This window comes from Euwallacea similis, chromosome 2 (assembly GCF_039881205.1).
Source record: "Euwallacea similis isolate ESF13 chromosome 2, ESF131.1, whole genome shotgun sequence".
Taxonomy (NCBI): Eukaryota; Metazoa; Arthropoda; class Insecta; order Coleoptera; family Curculionidae; genus Euwallacea; species Euwallacea similis.
Window position 1 is genome coordinate 2667545 of NC_089610.1, and position 21859 is coordinate 2689403.

The 21859-nt window shown below is 33.4% G+C and overlaps 1 protein-coding gene across 1 annotated transcript; it reads right to left on the reverse strand.

Annotated features, from left to right (window-relative positions):
- Positions 1 to 91: 91 nt before the first annotated feature.
- Stat92E (Signal transducer and transcription activator Stat92E) lies at positions 92 to 21385 on the reverse strand. The gene is made up of 16 exons (XM_066402976.1): positions 21058 to 21385; positions 19099 to 19240; positions 18871 to 19047; positions 13019 to 13187; positions 12201 to 12282; positions 11843 to 11959; positions 11580 to 11754; positions 11311 to 11520; positions 11060 to 11223; positions 9422 to 9594; positions 9233 to 9361; positions 7611 to 7867; positions 7321 to 7445; positions 6861 to 7016; positions 5792 to 5945; positions 92 to 3664 (listed from the first exon to the last, which is right to left on the reverse strand). The coding sequence occupies exons 2-16, from the start codon at positions 19230 to 19232 to the stop codon at positions 3523 to 3525; spliced, it is 2364 nt and encodes a 787-aa protein (XP_066259073.1). The 5' UTR covers positions 19233 to 19240; positions 21058 to 21385; the 3' UTR covers positions 92 to 3522.
- Between the last annotated feature and the right edge of the window lie 474 nt (positions 21386 to 21859).

The window sequence follows — 21859 nt, forward strand, 5'->3', positions numbered from 1 at the left end:
ATAGAACATATCCGTGCACTGATATTCTATTAGTTGAGCTTCTCATAACGCTCTATACACAAGCGTTAATAACTAAGTAAAACTAACTCAATAACTGTGAACATTAAACTTTATTTACTTCCAAAATGGTGTGCAAATCTAACAATAGGTATACGTACAACATGCCGGCAGAAGCCTAAACAGGATTGTCTAAGATGATAGTGTAAAAGGATGGTACTTTACCTTAAAAATGAAATCTTAATAATTATAATAAAATTGAGTATGTCGTTAGATAGACTTAGCGGTCATCTAAACAAGATACGACTGAAAGCGATATCAACATTGACCACTGCACATGCAAACCACTTTATATAATAAAAATATTGCGTTAACATTGTAAATGCTTAAAATATTTCTATTTTTATAAAGATTAGACTACACGAAACTGAGCATAAATTAGTCTTACTCCCATTTGTACCAATTTTGTCATCCCAATTTTCTTTGGGTCTTTAATTTCATTATAACACGTATAAATCACAAAAGCATCCGCAGGTGAATGTATTAAAGTGTTTTCGTCCCGCTTGCATCGTTCGTTAAAAAAAGCTGTATGCATTTTTAAAAGTAAAAATAATTGGGTAGTTTAAATTAAATGCACAGTTGGTTTCACAAAGAAGTGATACAAATAGGCGTCAAACTCGATCGTGATAATATTTTATAAAATTGGGTGAGAATAGAGCAATTTCATTTAAATTATCAGTGTTTTGTGTCGGGTTGTAAGAGAAAAGTCTCACTATACTACGTTTTATGGCTCTACTCAGTTTGATGTAATTCTCCCTTTATAATAAGCACCATTTATAAGTAAACACAACAAATAAACAAAAGCTACTATTATTTACAAAAGAGGTTAAAACATTGCACTAACTTATGAATTATACTAAAAATGACTTTAAAGGTCTAATCTTACCAAATAATATATTTGTACTTAATGTTTTTGCAGTAAAATCTTTCGATACAATTGACAAAAATTAGGTGCAACATTTTGCTTGAACAAACATCCAATTCATTAAATTTAGATTTTAATGCAAAAAACGACACCTAAGAGTGCCCCACGGAAATAATAATGTGACAAATCGTAACTTGTAAAAAGAAATAATTGCAAACGTTTAAAAATAATATGGCCACATTTCAACATTAACATTTATTGCGTTAGAGGTGTAAGAAATATCCAAAAGTTAAGCTCCTTAAGTAGGTATACTACTAATTAAATTTTTAATATGGTAAATATCTTAAAAATATGTTTCTTTAATTTTAAGAAAACGATTCTTCTCACTCAACACACCAGCCTTATTTTTAATAACACCTCAGATGATTTTCATCGTAAGTTGTAATATAAAATTACAATGAAAACTTAAAAAGGGCCTTTAACGCTACTGCGTGCAATAGCATCACTTTTATTATCAAGCAAATATCACTGTCCACGCTCGACAGGACTAATTTGAGAGGCACAAAAACAGCCATCATTATCGCAATTATTTTCACTAGCACGTTACCCAATAAAATTCTTATGTATCTTTACATTTGAAAATACGTATCTCATTTAATAACTCTATCTCTAGGAATAATAGTTATTTAACGAACAAGTATATTAATCACGGCGATTAATAATAGAGGCAATTTAGTAGTAAAGATTGGTTTAGTAATATACGTGTTCGTTAAAAAATTTTCCGTCGACTGCATTGCGAAAAAAAACAATCAAATTATAAACATTCAGCTTTAAGAATTAAAAAATCACTAAACCAAGAATAATAAAAAATTTAATTACGCCAATAAGGGCAATACCATCTATAACTGTAACCCGCACTCAGAAGCTTCACTCCAACTCGAGTCTGATTTTGTAAGTAAAATTATGGAGTAAACAGGAGTTTTTTCGACATCTTCATCAATTTTGTTTTTATATATGTCAACTGCTATGAACAGGTATCTTTGTACCAAATTATGGGAAAAAAAATAGTATATCCTTTCAACAAAAAATGTTCTCAATATGGAGAATTTCATTATCTTTACAAAGACTTAGGAAAATATACAAACCATTCGTCATCGTTATTTACGCTTGCGTCGGTTCATGGTCAATTCTTACTTCCCAGACTATATTTATATAACCGTCTTTGTATATTGATGTCAGGGATTATACTTTTCCATTTGGATTCAGCCAAGTCACATCAGTTGAAATTTATTAGTTATATGAGTTTTAAGCGTGCGATTCAATTTGTATTTGAGAATAGGCGAGTGTAAGCCCTCTCGGGTAAAGGTCACTAAGATTTTGAATATATTCAAAGAACGTGTTAATGCGCAGTCGACCGAAAAATATTTTTCGACATTTCTTACACCGTGAACACTAAAAATCTAAACAGAAACAGAACACATTGAGAACATTATATTCACTCGTTTACAAGTGACAATAACGAAACGCAATTTTATACATCCTTATTAAACCAACTTAAACACCTGTAAATTATTTTTTAGTTTTTAATTGAAACCAAAAAATTCATTCTTCGAATTAAAAATTTTTGTTATTTCAACATTCATGGCACTCAAAGAGAAGTACTTTATCTTTCTCTGAAATAGTGAAAGAGTATGTGATTTAACTATTGCAATATTTCAAAATAATTTACGGGTGAGACCGATTGCATGAGAATTTGTTGATTGAACGGTTTTTGTTACTACAGAAACCATTCAATCAAGAAACAATTTGACCAATTGGAAAACGTAGTACCTTCTTCACCACTACTTTGAAGCAATATCAACATTTGAGGCAAAAAGTAAAATAAAATCTTAAAAGCGCAGCCATATGGAGCTTGTATCGACAATATCTCTAAGGTTTTTAGTAAAAATCAAAGTTCTCTTCACCACATTCTGTAAGATACCTTCATAATATGGTGAAAAGAATCAGAACTCATAATATTTAAAATCAGTTTCCAATTTTGTAAAATATGTACAGGGGGACCATAAGTGTATAATCCCAAGACAGCAAAAACGAAATTCTTTCCTTAGTAACGTCAAGAAGTCACTTAAGAAAAAAATAGTTTAGCATTGATTAGTAGATTATTAACTTCAAATCAAACAGAAACATATTTTTGAGCTTATTTTGTTTCAATCAAATTAGAAATCCCAATTTCGATGCGATTTAAATTAAATCAGGAAAAGGCAACATCGTACTTAGCATTTATTTCAAGGATGGATGGCTGACTTTGATAGGTATTTTGTAACAGCTAGATTAGGCAATGTCGCCGAGTTGTTCAAAAAACTATGAACCTGCAAAAAAATGTGGTTCTCGGTAGGAAAGGTTCTAGGTTTTCGCTTGTTTTTTTCCTTGTAAATTATCCTCTCAAAAACTACAATAGAGTGTGCCCCTCTCAATACAGCAATCTACAGTATGTTTAATAACAAATTTGTGATAAAAAATATTGAGATTGTTGTGTGATTTCGTGACATTTGAGTATGAACCGCGAAAAGGTGGCCTCAAATATCTACCTTAAAGTCGAATTATTTGTTGTTGTAACTGAGTGCCACAATTTCATTGAGGTCGATGCCTGCGTAACTCGATTCGTCTAAGTTATCAAAGCAGTCCATATTCATAGAAAGTCCCCCGGGACCGGTGGTCATGGTGGCGGTTGAGCCCGCGTAGCTGCAAACAGAACATAACCAGACTTAAATTGACAGATTTGAATGCGGTCATGACTGCAAAACAGATTATAACCATGAAAAGTGGGGTGAAAAATTACAATACATTTGCCAAGTGCTAAATGCACCTGATCTTTCAAAGCCAACCTACACTATTCTGGACAGTTACAGTTAAATCAATCACATATTCATTAAATTTTAAAAAACTATATTGACACTGGTGATAGGGGGCAATATTATGTCTCAAGGTAAAAATATTAGATTGTTCTGCAGTTTTATGTGCCTTCAGTCCGGTACACCCTTAGCCCAAGAAACTCTTATTACATGTAGAGGTTACTTTACCTCTAAAGATGAAACATAAGTGTTAATAAAAGTATTCCGAATTCACCAAGTTGACAGTAAATTAAAAAATAACTAAAGAAAAAAAAATAAAGACAGGTCCGGCAAATGTGTCTGGTTATGTCTGTGTTGCAGCATGCTCGTTTTCATTATGAAAAATTATGTATGTATTTTTAAAGGCACGAAGATAGTAAACTTTAAATGCAATTGTTTATTTGAGGGATTGGTCTTTAAAAAATAGGCACATATCATCAGCGTTTCTTAAACGATCAATTCAATTAAGTACGGATAATCAAACTCGCCTCTGGTAAAAAAAAAATCGCACCATAATGAGAGCACTCCCGCTCCTACAGTAAGCACAAATATTAATCAAAAGAACGAATACTAATTAAATGGATTATTCTACAACACTAAATCAAATCTAAAACACCTATACTATAACTTCTAAAACTTCAAAAATTCATAAACAGTATAAAAATATAAAACGATCACTAGTAAGTTTTTTTATAAAGTCGATTCTGAATTGAAAATTGGTAGTGACAAATTTCACTTTTCAATTAACAATAATATGAAGAATTTTAATGTAAACTTGAAATACATTTTAATAATACATTGTATCACTAACATCATAAGGCATACGTGTTTTTGAAGAAGACAGGATGTGCTTGTTCTTAAAGATCAAGAACACTCTGAAAACTAAACAGATAGACCACAATTAATTTAATAATAAATGAAAATTGCATAAAATGAATTAAATTAAAAACATTATGAGTGAAATTAGGTATACGATGCGATGATTAGTAGGACTAACCTCATTTTTCAGCCACACAAACAATAAAAAATCTTATTTAAAAAAGGGCAATCATTCAATTTAAACATTAATTTATAGAATTACACATTTATACATAATTATCAGTTATTTTTGGAGAAAAATGTCTAGCTTTATTTAACTTATTTTTTAAATTACCCAGTTAGATCTGGTTTTGAATTGAATGAATGAATATTTCAATAGCTAATACTATTTAACAACTTTATGCAACATTTTTGATGTCTATGACTGGATATATCGACTTAATTATAATTAGTCTTGTCAAATACAAAATAGTCCTAACTAGAACAAGCTGTTATATGTAAGTCATGCGACGTGTAGTTCGATCTAGTTATATTTGCATGTGTTACTTCTACAAATTCTAGAAAATTTAAGTTCTCACCAGATATTTAAAGTTCCCAGTGACCAACCAAATAAGTAGAAGCGCTTTATACACATAACTTTCAAGTACCCAAATCATGTAATACGTGAATTTTGATATATACAGGAAGAAAATCAACACATACATACACAGACATCATACAACTTTTTTGGAGTTATGGAAGCGAAAGGCTGAGGATATAGTCTACGTACTTTGCAACTCATAAATCACATTTATGGATTGTTCTTAATTTCACTTTGTAACCTATTGTATTAAAATGTAAATTATTGGAATAACGACTTTTTGCAAGAAATCTTAGTTTAGCTAACGAAAAATTAACTGAATTAAGATGATTGTGCAAGCAATTGGTTCGGAATTTCACTCTACCCTGGAAAAATAGACAAAACTAAACCTAACCTACTAAACCTAGAGCATAGAAGCAAAAGCAAAAAAGCAGTTGTTTTCGGCGTAATACTACTACACACATAGACGGAATAATTCCAGTTCAAATTTAAAAAGGATAATATCCCAACTTTTTATTACTTGTTGGAAAAAAAATGAAAAAATGCTTATATTCGTAAAGTGGTCAAGAACGAACATACCTGCTGGCTACTGACGGTGTATCTCTCAACGGGTCGGGACTCATGTAGGAGCTGTGATTAGGTGTTGCATTATAGTTGGTCGTCGTGTTGTTGAAACCGGGCACGAAATTTACCAATAGAGGTCTCACGTAACCGTTGATAGGTTGTTGTTGATCTAAAATAGATATGTAGATACATATAGAATATTAGATACTCATCTGTTTCCTTATTTTGTTAATAAAACTGCGTATAAAGTAGTCCTTTTTCATTGGGTTTACAGAGAAAATGGTGATAGACAGAAAAAAATAAGACAGATGTTAAATGCTTGATATTTGAGTTTACTCTATTGGACATACTTCTTAGATAGTACTGCCCAATAATACCTCATTTCAACTAATGCATTTGCCTTGGAAATAATCCTATAGCAGGAGTTTCACGTTTTAGAAATGCATATGCCGCAATATGTCGACGACCAATTATTGAAAGTTAAATTTGTTTTGATTCTGACATTTCAAACGTTTTCCGTATGTATGTATTTGTCTTACGGAGTAAATAGATTAAATTTTTATATTTATAAGACGCTATTCAGTCGAAGCAAGACTACTTCGAATAAGATATGATATGGGTCACATGAGTACAAATTTTCATAAATGACGTTCAAAAGTAGGACAGAACAAAAGCAAAGTGGATACAGTCAATGTAGTATTCAAAAAAGCCAAGAATATTTTGCCCCACCCGGACACATCCAAAAGATCATGACGGCTAAGAAGACGCCGGCAATACATCAAGAATCTAGTGAGTTCTCCTAAGTCATAGAGGGTTAAATATACTATGTTTGCATTTGCAAAGAATTAAGGATCGACAACTTTCTAAATGTTACAGTAGTGGAGAAAAATCTTTATACCACTTTCTAAGACTGTGACTGTTCTTAAGATTAGTACTTGATATGCGCTAAAATTTACCTGCAGAACTTTGCTACAAATCGAAATATTGACAAAAAAGTAGTTTTTCTCCCACTTAAAGTATTGTATTGTGTTTTAATTATTCAGACATCTTTATCGAGCGCAAACTGTATCATTACGGTACTTACCTTGATAAGGCGTATAATATTTATTGAAAACGGCATCCTTCGGTGTGTCCGGATACAAAGTAATCAGATGATTCAAATCAGAAATTCTGTCGGCCAGAGATCTCACTGTAAAATCCTTGGCGGTAAATGGTTGTAGGCTGAACACTTCTTGAGAATCTAAATAATGGACAGAAATAATAATTTACCTAACAAGTGCGAAAAGTAATAATTTACAGTACGTTGATTGCAATTTAACAACACAATTCTTTTTACGTAAAATATGTTTATTACCAGGGTCGATGTGTCAATTTTATTATCTTCAATAAATTTTGTCAAGCACTAACGTGGTGGCGTTTTACCCCATGCATGTAAAAAAAACTGCTTTTAGATGGCAAGTGTGTGAGATAAAGCTATTTTACAGCACGTTCGTACAAAAAATTAATTGTGAGACTAAAAAAAAGAAAATGATGCCATTTAGTACCTGAAATCCAGGCGATGGTGATTCCTCCGAGTTCACTGTCCGAAAATCTTAAAAGAAAAGTACCAGCTGGACATGTTGAAAGCATCTCTTCTGCTTGTTTCTTCTTCACAAATCCCATAATAGTACTGCACAAGATAGTTTTGGAATTTTAAAACGCTTGAAGAACAAATATCAAACCGAGTCCATATATTAAAGAAACTTTAGGTAATGGAACTTTCTATACTATTTTATTCTATTCAATATTTTGAGGATGGTTAAGAGAATAAAATACCTAATAATAATTAACTTACGCATCAAACCAAGGTCCTCTGAGATGCTCTCTGGTTAGCTTCATTATAGCAAAGAACCATTCCCAAAAAGTGAAGTTACGTTCTGAAAGTGGTTCCTTACAGAATTGAGCCCAACTAAGCATCGAATTTGTAGCCTCATTGTAATTTCCTCGAAAAGCTTTTTCAGCCAGGAAGCGTAAATTGTCTTCAGTAAGTCCCCTTCCGGTGGCGTGTTTCATTTTCAAAGATAAAGTTTCTTTCATTTTTGACCATGGCACCTTGTTAAATGTAAAAATACTGGTTAACCCCAAATTGATTACATTTTAAATGGGAAACCCCAAATAAGTGAATTTGAGAAAACTACAAGAGCCGTTTGATAAGTCAGTGATTTTTTGAATGAAAGATATTTTTTTCGGCTAAAAACATTTTATTTCTCAACATAGCCTCCTTTTAACTCGATACATTTAGTCCAGCGTTTTTCCAATTTTTTTATCTCTTCCGAATAATAGGTTTTATCAAGGTCCTCAAAATAGGTGCTTATTGCAGTGACCTTTTCATTCGACTCAAATCTCTTACCGCCCAGCCATTTTTCCAGATTTGAAAACAGGAAATAGTCGCAGAAGGCCAAATCTGGAGAATATGTTGGGTGGAGTAGCAGTTTGTAGCCTAATTTATGGATTTTTGCCATGGCGACTATACACGTGTGCACCCGTGCATTGTCTTGATGGAATAGCACTTTTTTTACCAAATGCGGTCGTTTTTGATTCAATTCGATATCGAATCAGTGCAAAAGCTTCGAATAATATTCACCAGTGATTGTTTTACTTTTTTTAAACGATGTGAGTGATACCGCGTACATCCCAAAAACCGTGGCCATCACCTTCTTGATCGATAGACCTATCTTGGCCTTCTTTGGTTCAACTGGAAAAACCCACGGTTTCAATTGTTCCTTGGTCTTTAGTGTGTTATGATGGATCCACGTTTCGTCAACGGTTACAAAGCGGTGCAAAAACTCGGTCGAATTGCAGTTGAACGTCGCTAAACACTCTTTTGAAATGGTCACACGGGAGTGCTTATGGTCGAGTGTGAGCAATCTCGGTACCCATCGCGAGAATAGCTTTTTCATATTTAAATATTCATGTAAAATGTGATGTACCCGCTCAGTTGAAATGCCTACAGCCTCAGCCACCTCACGTACTTTCATTTTCCAATCATCCAATATCGTTCCATGGATTTTATCGACAATTCCTGGCATGAGGACCTCTTTTGGACGACCTGAACGTTCTGCATCACTTATGCTAGTACGGCCACAACGAAACTCAGTAAACCACTTCTCAACCATTGAAATTGATAGTGCGAAGTCTCCATAGTATTTATCAAGCCTTTCCTTAATTTCGGTGATGGTTTTTTTACGTAAAAAATAATGCTTGATCAGCACACGAAATTCATTTTTTTCCATTTTTGTCGAAATTTACGAGATCGTCTGCTATTAATGGCTGTTAAACATAAACTAAATGACGTAGCTTGCTCAAAACTTAATAATAGTCTACTAACAGATGACAGTTGACGAGAGTAGTATTGCATTTTAAAGTTATTACGCGAGAAATTCAAAAAGTCACTGACTTATCAAATGGCCCTCATACCTTATCTGGAACTTGGAACGGGCATCGGCCAGGCTCACTGAAAGCATTATCCCAAGTTACTGTAGCCCAAGCATGGGGTTCTTGATTTCCATGCACGATTACAACAACTGGCAGACTCAAAGTCCAAACCTTAAATATTATTAATTAAAAATATAAATAAATAAATAAACCCAATGAAATTTTAAGTACCTGAAACATGAGTTCGCCGCCGCCAACACTGAACTGCGACTGGAAAAAAAGTGAAAACTTCTCGTCCATGACGCTTTCGGTGCCCTTTTTCTCAGCCCTTTTGATTTTTTTCAATTGCATGTTTCGAAAACTAACAGACAACTGCCTGGTTGTCTGTTGATACTCCATTGTACCTAAAAATTCCAAACGTACGGACATAATAATGATTATTTTGTGAGAAAATATTAGTGCACCATTAATATTTCTACCATTACCATTAAAGTATTCAAAAAAACCAACTCAAAAATAAGAAAATATACTAGGTTGTTCGGAAAGTAATTTCGTTTTTTTATGTGAAAATGAATGACAGTTTTCGTATAATAAACAAATGCTTTATTAAATTATATATTGGCCGTTCTGGTCCAACACCTTTTGCCATCTTTCTGGTAGTAGCATAATTCCACGCTCATAAAATTTTTTGTCTTTGCTGGCAAAAAACTGATCGAGGTGGTTTTTGACCTCATCATTTGAGATGAAAGTTTTACCGTCTAAAAAATTTTGGAGTGACCGGAACAAATAATAATCCGATGGTGCCAGGTCTGGAGAATATGGTGGGTGTGGCATTGTGTCCCATTCAAGCTGTAAAAGCTTTTGGCGAGTGACCAAACTTGTGTGAGGTCTCGCGTTGTCTTGGTGAAACACTACACCTTTTCTGTTGATTAGTTCGGGTCTTTTCTGTTGAAGTGCATCCTTCAGTTTGTCCAGCTGCTGGCAGTAGACTTCCGAATTAATCGTTGTGTTATCCGGTAAAAGCTAAAAAAAAACGATTCCTTTAAAATCCCACCAAACAGACAGCATCACCTTTTTTTGGTGAATATCGGCTTTGGAAATGGTTTGAGTCGATTCATCTTTTTTGCTCCATGACCTCTTGCGTTTGACGTTGTTGTATACAACCCATTTTTCGTCCCCAGTAATGATGCGCTTCAAAAACGGATCATTTTTGTCACGTTTGAGAAGCGAATCGCAGACGTCAATGCGGCGACACAGATTTCTCTCTGTGAGAACATGGGGAACCCATATATCGAGCTTCGAGGATAATCCCAGACCTTTCAAGTGGTCATAAACTGTTGAATTCGATAAATTTAACTTCAATCCGATCTCACGTGTTGTTATTCGACGGTTCGCATCAACTAATGCCTTTATGGCGTCTTTATCAGCTTCAACCGGCCTTCCCGAACGTGGTGCATCTTCGACATCAAAATTGCCAGATCGAAATTTAGAGAACCAGTTCTGACACTGGCGTACTGTCAACACACCTTCTCCATACACATCGGTCAATTTCTTTCTGGCTTGAACAGCATTTTTACCCTTTCTGTAGTAAAACAGTAGGATATGTCGAAAATGCTGCTTATCGCTCTCCATATTTAAAAGGGCACCAACCAAAAACTACTGCGTAGAATTAATTGAAATGTTTCACACACAAGCCTTGTTATATGAGCTCTCAAAGCATATAAAAATTATATGGCTTAAGTGTGAGGTTAAGTGCAAAAAAATACCATTAAATCCTCTGTCGGGAAAAAACGAAATTACTTTCCGAACAACCTAATAGTTCTACTTTAATTCGTATTTTATTATTTATTCAGTAAAATCTTTACTCACCCGTATTGTTGAGAATCTCGCCAGAACTTTCGCCTTTCAGCAATTTATCGTTTTTAAGTAGCATATTTGCCTGGGATTCAGATATTATTGTGACTTTGACTTGAGGAGGAGTCATGTGAACATTAAGTTTGCCTCCTACTAATAGTCGAATCGTAGCTGTAAATCTGGAAAGAAAATTATAAATAACACATTCAAGAGAAGCATATTTGCAATAGAAAGGTAGAATAAATCTATTATTAATTTTACTTTACCTGGTGTTAGTTTTCATTACTTGCGGCGGTTGTTTTTCTATTATAAATGTTGAAGTGACCAAAGATGAAAGCAATTGGGTGATGTCAGTTAAAATACTTGAAAGAGCATCAACGACTCCTGGAGGATCTAACGCCAACTTCTGCTTCAGCCGTTCCACTTCTTTGATCTGCTGTCGATTGTGCCAAATGATTTCAGCCAAACTTTCGCACCTTTTAAAACATGAAATTATTAAATAAATAAAGCATAGTGAAGAAAAAATATTCCATACCAATCCTGAATTTGGTCTAAGTTGCTGGTAAATGGAACTCCATTTCCGGACAATTGTTGGTCGCGTTTCCACCTAATCAACTCATCATCAATGATTTGGCTCTGCAATTGAGCCAAATGCTGGTACGTCTGTCGTAATTTTTCCATTATTCTAATTCGCAATTCCATCAGTTGGGCTACCTGTTATTTTATTTTAACGTTAACGATTGAAGACTTTGGATTCTTTGTGAGATTTAACACAAAAATAATACACCAATATATAACTCACCCTGCGATTTAAGTCTTGTTCCAACAATTCCTTTTTGCTAATCATTTGCAGCGTCTGTTGGTCTGGTCCAGTGCACGCTGGACCTCCTTGATTTTTCAGTTGTTGCAAGTGTGCTAAACACCCATAAATCATTATATTTGTAACACCATAAATTTTAAATAAACATTTTTTTCGAAATTTGACAAAGCAACTATATTGCTGGCCAAAAACCAACTTGCATGGAATTAAAGTAGCAAATTTAGGATATATTCTTTAGAAAGAGTAAATATTATTTATTGTGCAGTATTCTAGAATTTGGTCACCGAAACTCTTATCTTCCTATATCTGAACTGACCTAAATATTGCAGTACTTACCGTTAACTTTTGTGCATTCATGGTACTGCAAAGCAAACGCCTCTTGTTCCTGTTCCAATTTCCTCGTGTCTTCCGCTGTTGACTGAAAAAATCAAACAATGTGAAAATTTTAAAAATAGTATTTATTTATAATCCATCTTACAAAATACTTTTTAATTTCAATATTTGATAATAAAACACATACAGGGTTCGACTTTCAGGCTTGATACGCAACTAAAACATATTCACAGATATTAAGAAAAAAAAGGAAAAATCTCAAAGAATTTAACCATCCAATAATTACTATAAAAATGTTTATTTGACAAATGCAGAAGCAGTTTTCTTGACCAAAAACCACATAATGAAAGCATTTATTTCTTAACACAGTTAGCAAATAAATGGGACTAGTAGCTTTGATTGCGGTAGTTCTAGTTAGATGACAGCTTTAATATGTTCAAATGTATGCCATTTTTTAACGATTTCTTTGTCATACAGCAGAATTAGAAAGAACCATGCCTGAAACTCATTAAGAAATGGTATTTTGTGTAACTAGTGTCATGTTGTGTTTTTAGTAACAAATATTAATAATAAATTATAATTATTAATGTCAGAAAATACCGACAGTGTTTACGATTACAGAGTAATTGCTTATTAAACGTTTCTGCAATCAGATGAAGTGATTTTGCCGCACAGTCCAAGGAAAATGTTATTTGTTTATTAAAGGCGTGAAACTAGTGATATCGCTTCAAATTTACCAACTTATTACTCATCAAAGCGAAACTGATAAAAATATCAAATATTTCAATACAAACATTTCCGAAAATACAAAATAAACTTACGGTGGTTCTACGCCTGAGGTCTTCCAGTTTATGCAACACCTCCGCGGCCGAGTCCGAAATCGTGAGGGCGGGGCCCATTCCCATGAAGTCCGCACCGGCATCTTGAAGATATTTCATTTCGGCCGCTAAACACTGTCGAATGAAATTGAATAGTTGCATGGGGTTTTGGCTGGAAGCAAAAAAAGTTGTTTAGAGATAAGATTTGATGTTTATACAGGGAAAGTTTGCACGGTTCGGTTTGATTAAAAAATAATGAGTAATTTTTGCGTAATTGTTGCAATTGAATGGAAGTTCTCAGTAAGAAGGCGACATATGAGAGAGGCCAAAATTAATTTCCCTTACTTCGTTCATTTTATACAGGGTGTCCCACGAATATGGACCTCTATCAGTATCTTGAAAACTATAACCAGGAAAAAGTTTAAATTTGGATATCTTACTAAAGTGACGGTGATTTATTGATTAAAAATATTTTCATGAAAATACCATTTCCGGTTATACCGAAAGTGAATATCAACTCGCTTATTTTAAATGGAACATCTTGCATATTATATCAAATTTCGATTCTACGAAACATTATGAACGTTTTTCATGTATAACGTTTTGTATCTAAATTTTATTGTTTTCGAGATATTTAGAATTTTCCAAAAAAATTACATTTGCAGCCATTAATGCATTTTCTACTAATTGCCAAATGGTTAAGTATTTTGCAATGAAATTTTGCGCTGTTGTACAAAATTTTTTACTGCCCTTAAACCAATGAATTAAATCATGCTTTTTTATACAGCGTGTTCAAAAAGATAGCCCAAAGTTGTCATTCAAAAATTGTACAAAACCCTCATTTTTTAAATAGGAGCCCCCTATTTTTTCAACGAATACATATTTAACACCAAAAATAAGTACTTCTTTCAATTCAATTGTTTATACCTAAACCTAACCATTTTCATTTTATTCCATGGATTATTGATTATTGATCCCTTATTGATAAGAGATCTAAATTTTCAAATGCAGTTCTAACTCTTTTCATGTAGTCTTCCATAGTTGTTAATGGAGTATTATAAATGCTATTTTTAATTGCTCCCCAAATGAAATAATCGAGAACTGAGAGGTCGGGTGAAAAATATTTAAATATTTTGATAAATTTTGAACAAACTTACATTGAAAATTTGTCATTAGTAGAACATCAATGATTATTTTACTAACATGATGCAGCATCGCCTCATACTGGTTATTTGGTTAGTAACTTTTTATAAGAGGTGTTTTATGATGAATAATGGATCTCACTTGTGGCCACCCTGATCACCGGACCTCTCATTTCTCGATTATTTCATTTGGGGAGCAATTAAAAATAGTATTTATAATACTCCATTAACAAGTGTGGAATACTACATGGAAAAAGTTAGAACTGCATTTGATAAGATCAATCCATGGAAAATTAATCCTAAGATATAAAGAGTGTTTAGCAATTCAAGGACGCAACTTTGAACATTTATTGAAGTAACTGTTCTCTAATATTGATAGTTAATACTTTGTTTTAATATTATTCCTTAAAATTATCTGGTATTAAACTTTTTAAACTCTTATTTTCATCATCAACAATAGGCTTGTCTCTTTTGTAAGATGTTTTGACAGATACGCTAGTTTTAAAATGATCTATTATGTGTTTGAGAACTTTTTGTATTGACTTCATTTTTTCTGTATATCGAATACCAAATGTACATGTTCTTATGGTGAATGTTGTTACATTCACCATAAGTAATAAATATATCGAGATAATCTTCGTTTGTATAATTTACGGGTGCCATCATATTTACATTTTGGCGAGCGGGGCGAACTTGGTAATTCTTGATAGCATTTAAAACAAACCAGTTGACTACTGAACATTGAATTGAAAGAAGTACTTATTTTTGGTGTTGAACATGTATTCGTTGAAAAAATAGGGGGTTTCTATTTAAAAAATGAGAGTCTTATACAATTTTTGAATGACAACTTTGGGCTATCTTTTTGAACACCCTGTATAAAAAAGCATGATTTAACTCACTGGTCCAAGGGCAGTAAAGCATTTTGTACAACAGCGCAAAATTTCATTGCAAAATACTTAGCCATTTGGCAATTAGTAGAAAATGTATTAATGGCTGCAACTGTCATTTTTTGGAAAATTCTAAATATCTCGAAAACCGTAAAATTTAGATATAGAACGTTATACATGAAAAACGTTCATAATATTCCGCAGAATCGAAATTTGATATAATGTGCAACATGTTCTACTTAAAATAAGCGAGTTGATATTCACTTTCGGTATAACCGGAAGTAATATTTTCAAGAAAATATTTTTAATCAATAGATCACCGTCACTTTAGTAAGATATCCAAATTTAAACTTTTTCCTAATCATAGTTTTCAAGATACTGATAGAGGTCCATATTCGTAGAATATCCTGTATAAAAAAATATATTTCATACCTACTAACTCTTAACACGTTAACCGCCCACTGTACATTTGAATTTTTAGTCGATGGGGCCCAAAACGAAACTTTGTCTTAAAATCATTTTTTGATTACATTACTGTCATATTGTATATTTGACTTTTATTATAAAAATGCCAAAAATCAGTAAAAACACACTTTGAAAATGAAACCCAACGTTTGGGATCCGGAGGCGATTTGACAGAAAAAGTGAAACTCATGGTTTGGGCTTCGTGGCGGTTAACATGTTAAAGAATTTATCCAATCCTTAAATTTGGCAGAAATAAAATTAAACTTTCTTGTGATTTTAAACTCAAATCAGAAACTATATTTTATACTCCTATTTTTTTTTATATAAGTCTTCTACACCCTCTATTTATATAAGTATTCTACACCCTCTTATAAACCTAAAAAGCGTCGTAGTGCGAAAAAATAATATTCTATAACAATAAACAGATATTTTATGAATCATAGATTGATAGGAGGTACTATACATATGTATGTAAACATGTAAATAAACACGAATAATAATATAAAGAAATTGCACATTTGCGATATTAAAATAAACAAATTGTTAGACTTATGTCTGAAGATGAACTAGTTGTGTCATTATTATTAGAATTGATAACCAAATCAAAACATAAACATTAATCAAACTTATAGTGTAGATAAAATTTTAAAAATGGTATTAGGTGTACAACTTTGCTTCCGCCGTTTTTTTTCCGAATTTCGCGATTTTATTGTAAAAAACTAATTATACCTTTAGGATCCAAAGTATTGTCCATCGCTGGCCACTACTTTCTCCCATCTTTCGGGCAGCATACGAATCCCGTGTTGAAAAAATTGGACATCTTTTGAAGCGATCCACGATTCTATCCAATTTCTTACTTCTTCATAAGACCGGAAGTGTTGGTCAGCTAGCCCATGTGCCATGGATCGAAACAAGTGATAATCAGAAGGAGCTAGGTCAGGAGAATATGGCGGGTGGGGTAGGACTTCCCATTTCAATGTTTCCAAGTATTTCTTGACCACTTGCGCAACATGGGGTCGAGCATTATCGTGCTGCAAAATCACTTTATCATGTCTCTCGTTGTATTGCAGCCGTTTCTTTTTCAATGCTCGGCTCAAACGCATTAATTGGGTTCGATAAAGAGCACCTGTGATTGTTTCAGTTGGTTGTAACAGCTCATAATATATTACGCCGAGTTGATCCCACCAAATACAGAGCATGATTTTGGAACCATGAATAGACGGTTTGGCCGTCGACGTGGAAGCATGGCCGGGATATCCCCAAGTCTTTTTGCGTTTGGGATTATCGTAATGAACCCATTTCTCGTCCCCAGTCACAATACGATGCAGAAATCCCTTCCGTCTTTGCCTTGCAAGCAACTGTTCACAAGCGAACAGACGCCTGTCAATATCTCTTGGTTTCAACTCGTACGGCACCCAATATCCTTGCTTCTGAATCATTCCCATGTCTTTGAGGCGTTTTGAGATTGTTTGTTGAGTCACTCCCAATGATTGTGCCAATTCTTGTTGACTTTGACACGAGTCTTCGTCAAGTAATGCTTCCAAGTTCGCATCTTGGAAAACCTTCTTTCTTCCACCGCTATGTTGGTCTTCGACGTGAAAATCACCGTTCTTGAAGCGCTGAAACCACTCACGACATGTCCTTTCACTAATAGTGGCTTCCCCATAAGTATCTGAGAGCATTCGATGAGCCTCAGCAGCAGATTTCTTCATATTGAAGCAGAAAAGTAAAACCTCCCGCAAATGACGAGAATTTGGCTCGTACACTGACATTTTCAATTGCGAATAACTTTATGATGAAGACACAAATAGACTAATATTTTTATGAGGTTATGTTAACAGGTGCCCAAGGCTCCTGCATGCCCACATGGGGTTATTTATTTCGATCATTACTTACCGCTACATACATCTATTCAAAAACGGCGGAAGCAAAGTTGTACTAATACACCTGCATTACCACTTTACTGTTAAATATAACTATTTCACTAATACATTAAAGAATTACTGAAAGAAAAAAATACTACTACCTACTAATCCAACCTGAACTAATTTTTAAGGATCTAAAGGAATTTTAAAAATTAGTTAAATACGAAACGATTTACACAAAATCTTTAATGTATTATAATAGTCTACTGATTAAACGAATAGTACCACAGAATATGCATTAAAATATATTTTACATCCCTTCAACAAATGCAATTGTTCAACCTGCAAAGAGATCATAAATAACTTGAAAACCCATATTGATTCGCAGAAGATAGGAACTAATCTAGTTATGTGTATTTTAGTACGTTAACTTTACAATACACCTAGTCATAATGTTATTTATTTAATGATTAGATATAGATATCCAAATTTTATATATGAATTTAAACAGGAAACTTATCTCGCATTTATGGGATTATTAAATTCCATGCTTCGATAGTTAAAAATTGATAAAGGATGAAAAATTATTATTGACAGTTTTACCTTCATGAGAACACAGTTTCATCAACTTATTATTTACTCAAAATGAACAGAAATGAATTAATTTCCTAAACAATCATTGACAAACCACTTTCTGCATCTGTCTAATGAGTACTATAACTTCTTTGTGGACATAAAAAACAATACTGATGGAAATAACCATACTGAAGCTTAAAAAAACAAACTAAGGAAACTCCACAATGTGCTCCTGCAAGCAAATTTCCTTTTGTCGAGTCCTTTTCTACAACTTACCTACTAATTGATACCACTCAACACTGGGTAATTTCTTGCTTTTCATACCCGTCTTAAATCGAACCACTTAGCTAAAATTTAACATCCTGTTACCTAATATTTTTAAACTTTATAATTTGTAAACAATGTGGTATACGGCCTAACTGTTTTTGCTGCTCTTTGAAAAGCGTAACCGCAACAAAATTATAAACAATTTTTTATGGACATAACATCTTTGAGTAATAACAAGTCTTCGCAGAATTGGGGTCAAAGAACACAAGTTTTTTTCTATGAATTTGAGAAAATCTGCAACTGTGTATTTACTAAGTGATTTGGGAAATACTTTTTATTTTGAAATATAAAATTATTATTTCTTAACTTTGCTCTATTTAAAATCTGAATTGTTTGAAACAACATTCCAATATTCAGTCTCAGTTTTTCCAATTAGTCATTGGAATTTTAAGGTCGAGAGATAATATAGTTAATGTATTTTTAGCATACCGGCGGATTTACGGAAGCACTATTCTAAGGTAGGTATTTGTGAAAAATATGCCAAAGATTTATCCAGAACTATGATCAATAAACAATGTTTAGGTCAGAGAAATACTTGAACAGTTTCAGAAGCAGCAAACTAATTAGAAATTTAGCTTTGCAGAAAATCTTACCTATAACGTTGCCTGAACATCTTAGCGGCCTCGGCTAATTTCAGTTTAGTGAGGAAGTACTCAGACACCTCACTGGAACCTTCCGCTTTGTTCTCAATTTCCTGGATTAATTGATTGACCAAGTTCCCCACGTAAGTCTCGTAGGTTGCATTTTCAGGCATAAGTTCGATGTCCGACCTAGTTAATTAGTATTTATAAAACAATTAGAAAAAAAAAAATGTTTCGTACCAAAATTTCTCTTCGATGAATTGTGCCAGATAGTGCCTGACTTCAATTGGAAAATGATCGCCATAAATGCCTCGAATTTGTTGGAGATGGATGCTGTCCGCTGGCAGCTGCTGCGCTTTTGCCCACAAAGACATTGTAAAACCTGATTATTAAAAAGAAAAATTATAACTTTGAAAATAATACTTTACCATTTTCCTTTTACACTCATTTTCACATGAAATGCACCACCCAGTAATAATAATAATTAAGTCTTGTAATTTTGACAAAATAATGCTAAGTGTGAGAAGATGTGCAAAGACAAACGAAACACATTGAACATGTTAAAATGTATGCAAATTTCTCGAGACTCGTTCCTCGCGCAACAAAATTAGAAACAAATCATGTGAGGCTCGTATCATATTGCGGGGCCTTCTTTTTTCTCGTCCCGTAAAATCTCACACGTTACACAAAAAAATGCAATTTTTAACTGGTTGCATAAATACTTATTGTTTACAATAAAATAAATATGCTGTTTCCGCTTTTGTTATTAAGAATTATAGAAGCCGGTACATAACTCTTGCAACAGACAAATATTCAACAAGATTCGCATTTAAAAACTCACAAGAGATACTTTACCTAAATAAAAAACATGCCAAATATTGCTTTCCTAATTTGCAGTTTTTGGCAATTTTCTTCTAAAAATTCGCATAATCGCTGTAAAAACATTAGTGCGATGCAATGGAACTCTCGAAATCTCTGTGACCATTCGGAAATTGAACATCCAAAATGCCATAAATTTAGGTGTCTGGGAGTGACCAACATTATACATTAAATAACTGCACAACGTTCAAGAAATTATATAACACTGACAATAAGGAGCTAAAATGAGATATAAAATTAGCTCTTTCTTGAGGTTTAAAATATAGGTATAGAATTTAAAGAAGAACCTAAAATTTCAAAGTTCTAGACTTTTGCAAAAATTGAGGAACCTAATGAAAAATTATACACAACTGCTACTAAAACGATAATAATTCAATTTAAAAATTGCCAAAAATTGTGAGTTCAATTGAAAACTATTCAGGTTATCAAACTGTATAATGAAATAGTCAGAAACTTCTTTATACAAAATGACTAAGATAAGGAACAGATGCTTAGGAATCTCTGAAACCATAACTTACATGGTAGTTCCAGAAATTTTAAAAAAATGTGTGTTCCAATCTTATTTTTATTTATTTTGAAGTCATTTTGAAGAAAATCACAAAATAGAATGCTTTTTAGGACTTTATAGGAAGTAAATAAACTTCTCATTACAAAGATTGATACAGTAAAGCTTTTTATCATCTTTGAGGGTTTAAATCTCAAAACTATCTTAGCCAAAATTCATAAATTAAAAACATTTTGAACAGCCAGTTCTCATATCGTCACAGTTGAAGATTGACATTTTAATGTGAGGTTAGAACTGAAGAAAAACGCTGTGAAATTGCTTAGACCCAAAATGTAAATCTTTGAATAAGCAAGTATGATAAAGATGTAAACAGAAAAGTTCCGAATCACTAACAAAGCACCTTGCAATACCCTAGGTACACAAATAAATTAGAATGGCTTCGACAAATGGCACTCCATCTAAGCAGCTATAGTACCTTTTGAGGGCCCAATTACGTCCAAAGAGACACTTTTACTACTCATAACTTTGACCTAATAAATGAGAGATATGCCCCTTGGACCACTTAGGTTCGGATTAAGCAAATTCTCATTTGCCTTCATAAAAGTGGGAACCAATGACATCCACCTCATATTGAGTGGTTTAAAGAGGACCTACTTTACATGGTGGAAAATATCAAGTACCTATATTGCAATAAGGTTTTTCCGAAACTCCTAAACGCCGCTTTGTATAGCAATGATTGTTTAAGCTGTTTCAGCGGGGAACCAACTCATGTTTGGGGTTAAATTATTAAGTCTAAGTAGTACATTTTCACTTACCCAATAAGGGGGTTGCGGCAATTTCAAGATAGGGAGGAAGCAAATTCAACAGATTAGCTGAACATCAGTCAAGGTCGCCGCAGCTCGTTGCCGAGGACGAGTGAAATATTTGTTTGCGATTCTAGTTCGTAGATAGACAATACGATGTTTAAAGGAAAAAAAGCATAGTGGATTTCCTAAAAACTAATGTAAACGACTTCTTCCCGGTCTTGTCGGACAACGACACAAGTTTGTATAAATAACAGAAATTTTAAATCACATTTTACTAGCGGCGCACAATTCTTGCTGTCCGACAGCCATGTTGTTTTTGAATGTTTTTTCTTCTACTACGTTATTGAATGGCGGTCTATCATTTATGTCACTAATGACATTGAAAGTTACGTCGGAGTCGTAGCTTGACAATCACGTAATTGCGATAGGGCTGTGGTATGTATCGATTATTTCAGAGAAGTAACCAACATAGACATAATGGTACCACAACGCAAAGGAAAGCATCTCAGGAGAGAATATGTATATGAAAAATGGGCAGGAATAATTTCCATTTCCAAAGAAAAAACCACGATTGGTAACACAATACGAAACCAAAATGGTCTATACAAAATTAATGGAAGGAGGGAGAGTAGCGTTCACCGTAACTTGAAAGTGTGTCCTCACAAATTGAATGTAGAAAGGCACGAAGCTATCATAAAGGCTCTCTCGATTATATGAAAGGTGAAAAGAAATACAAAACCAAATAACCCAAAGAGACAGTAGATATTCTAAAAATACAACAGATGTGGAAAGCACTGGATCAACTAGCAAA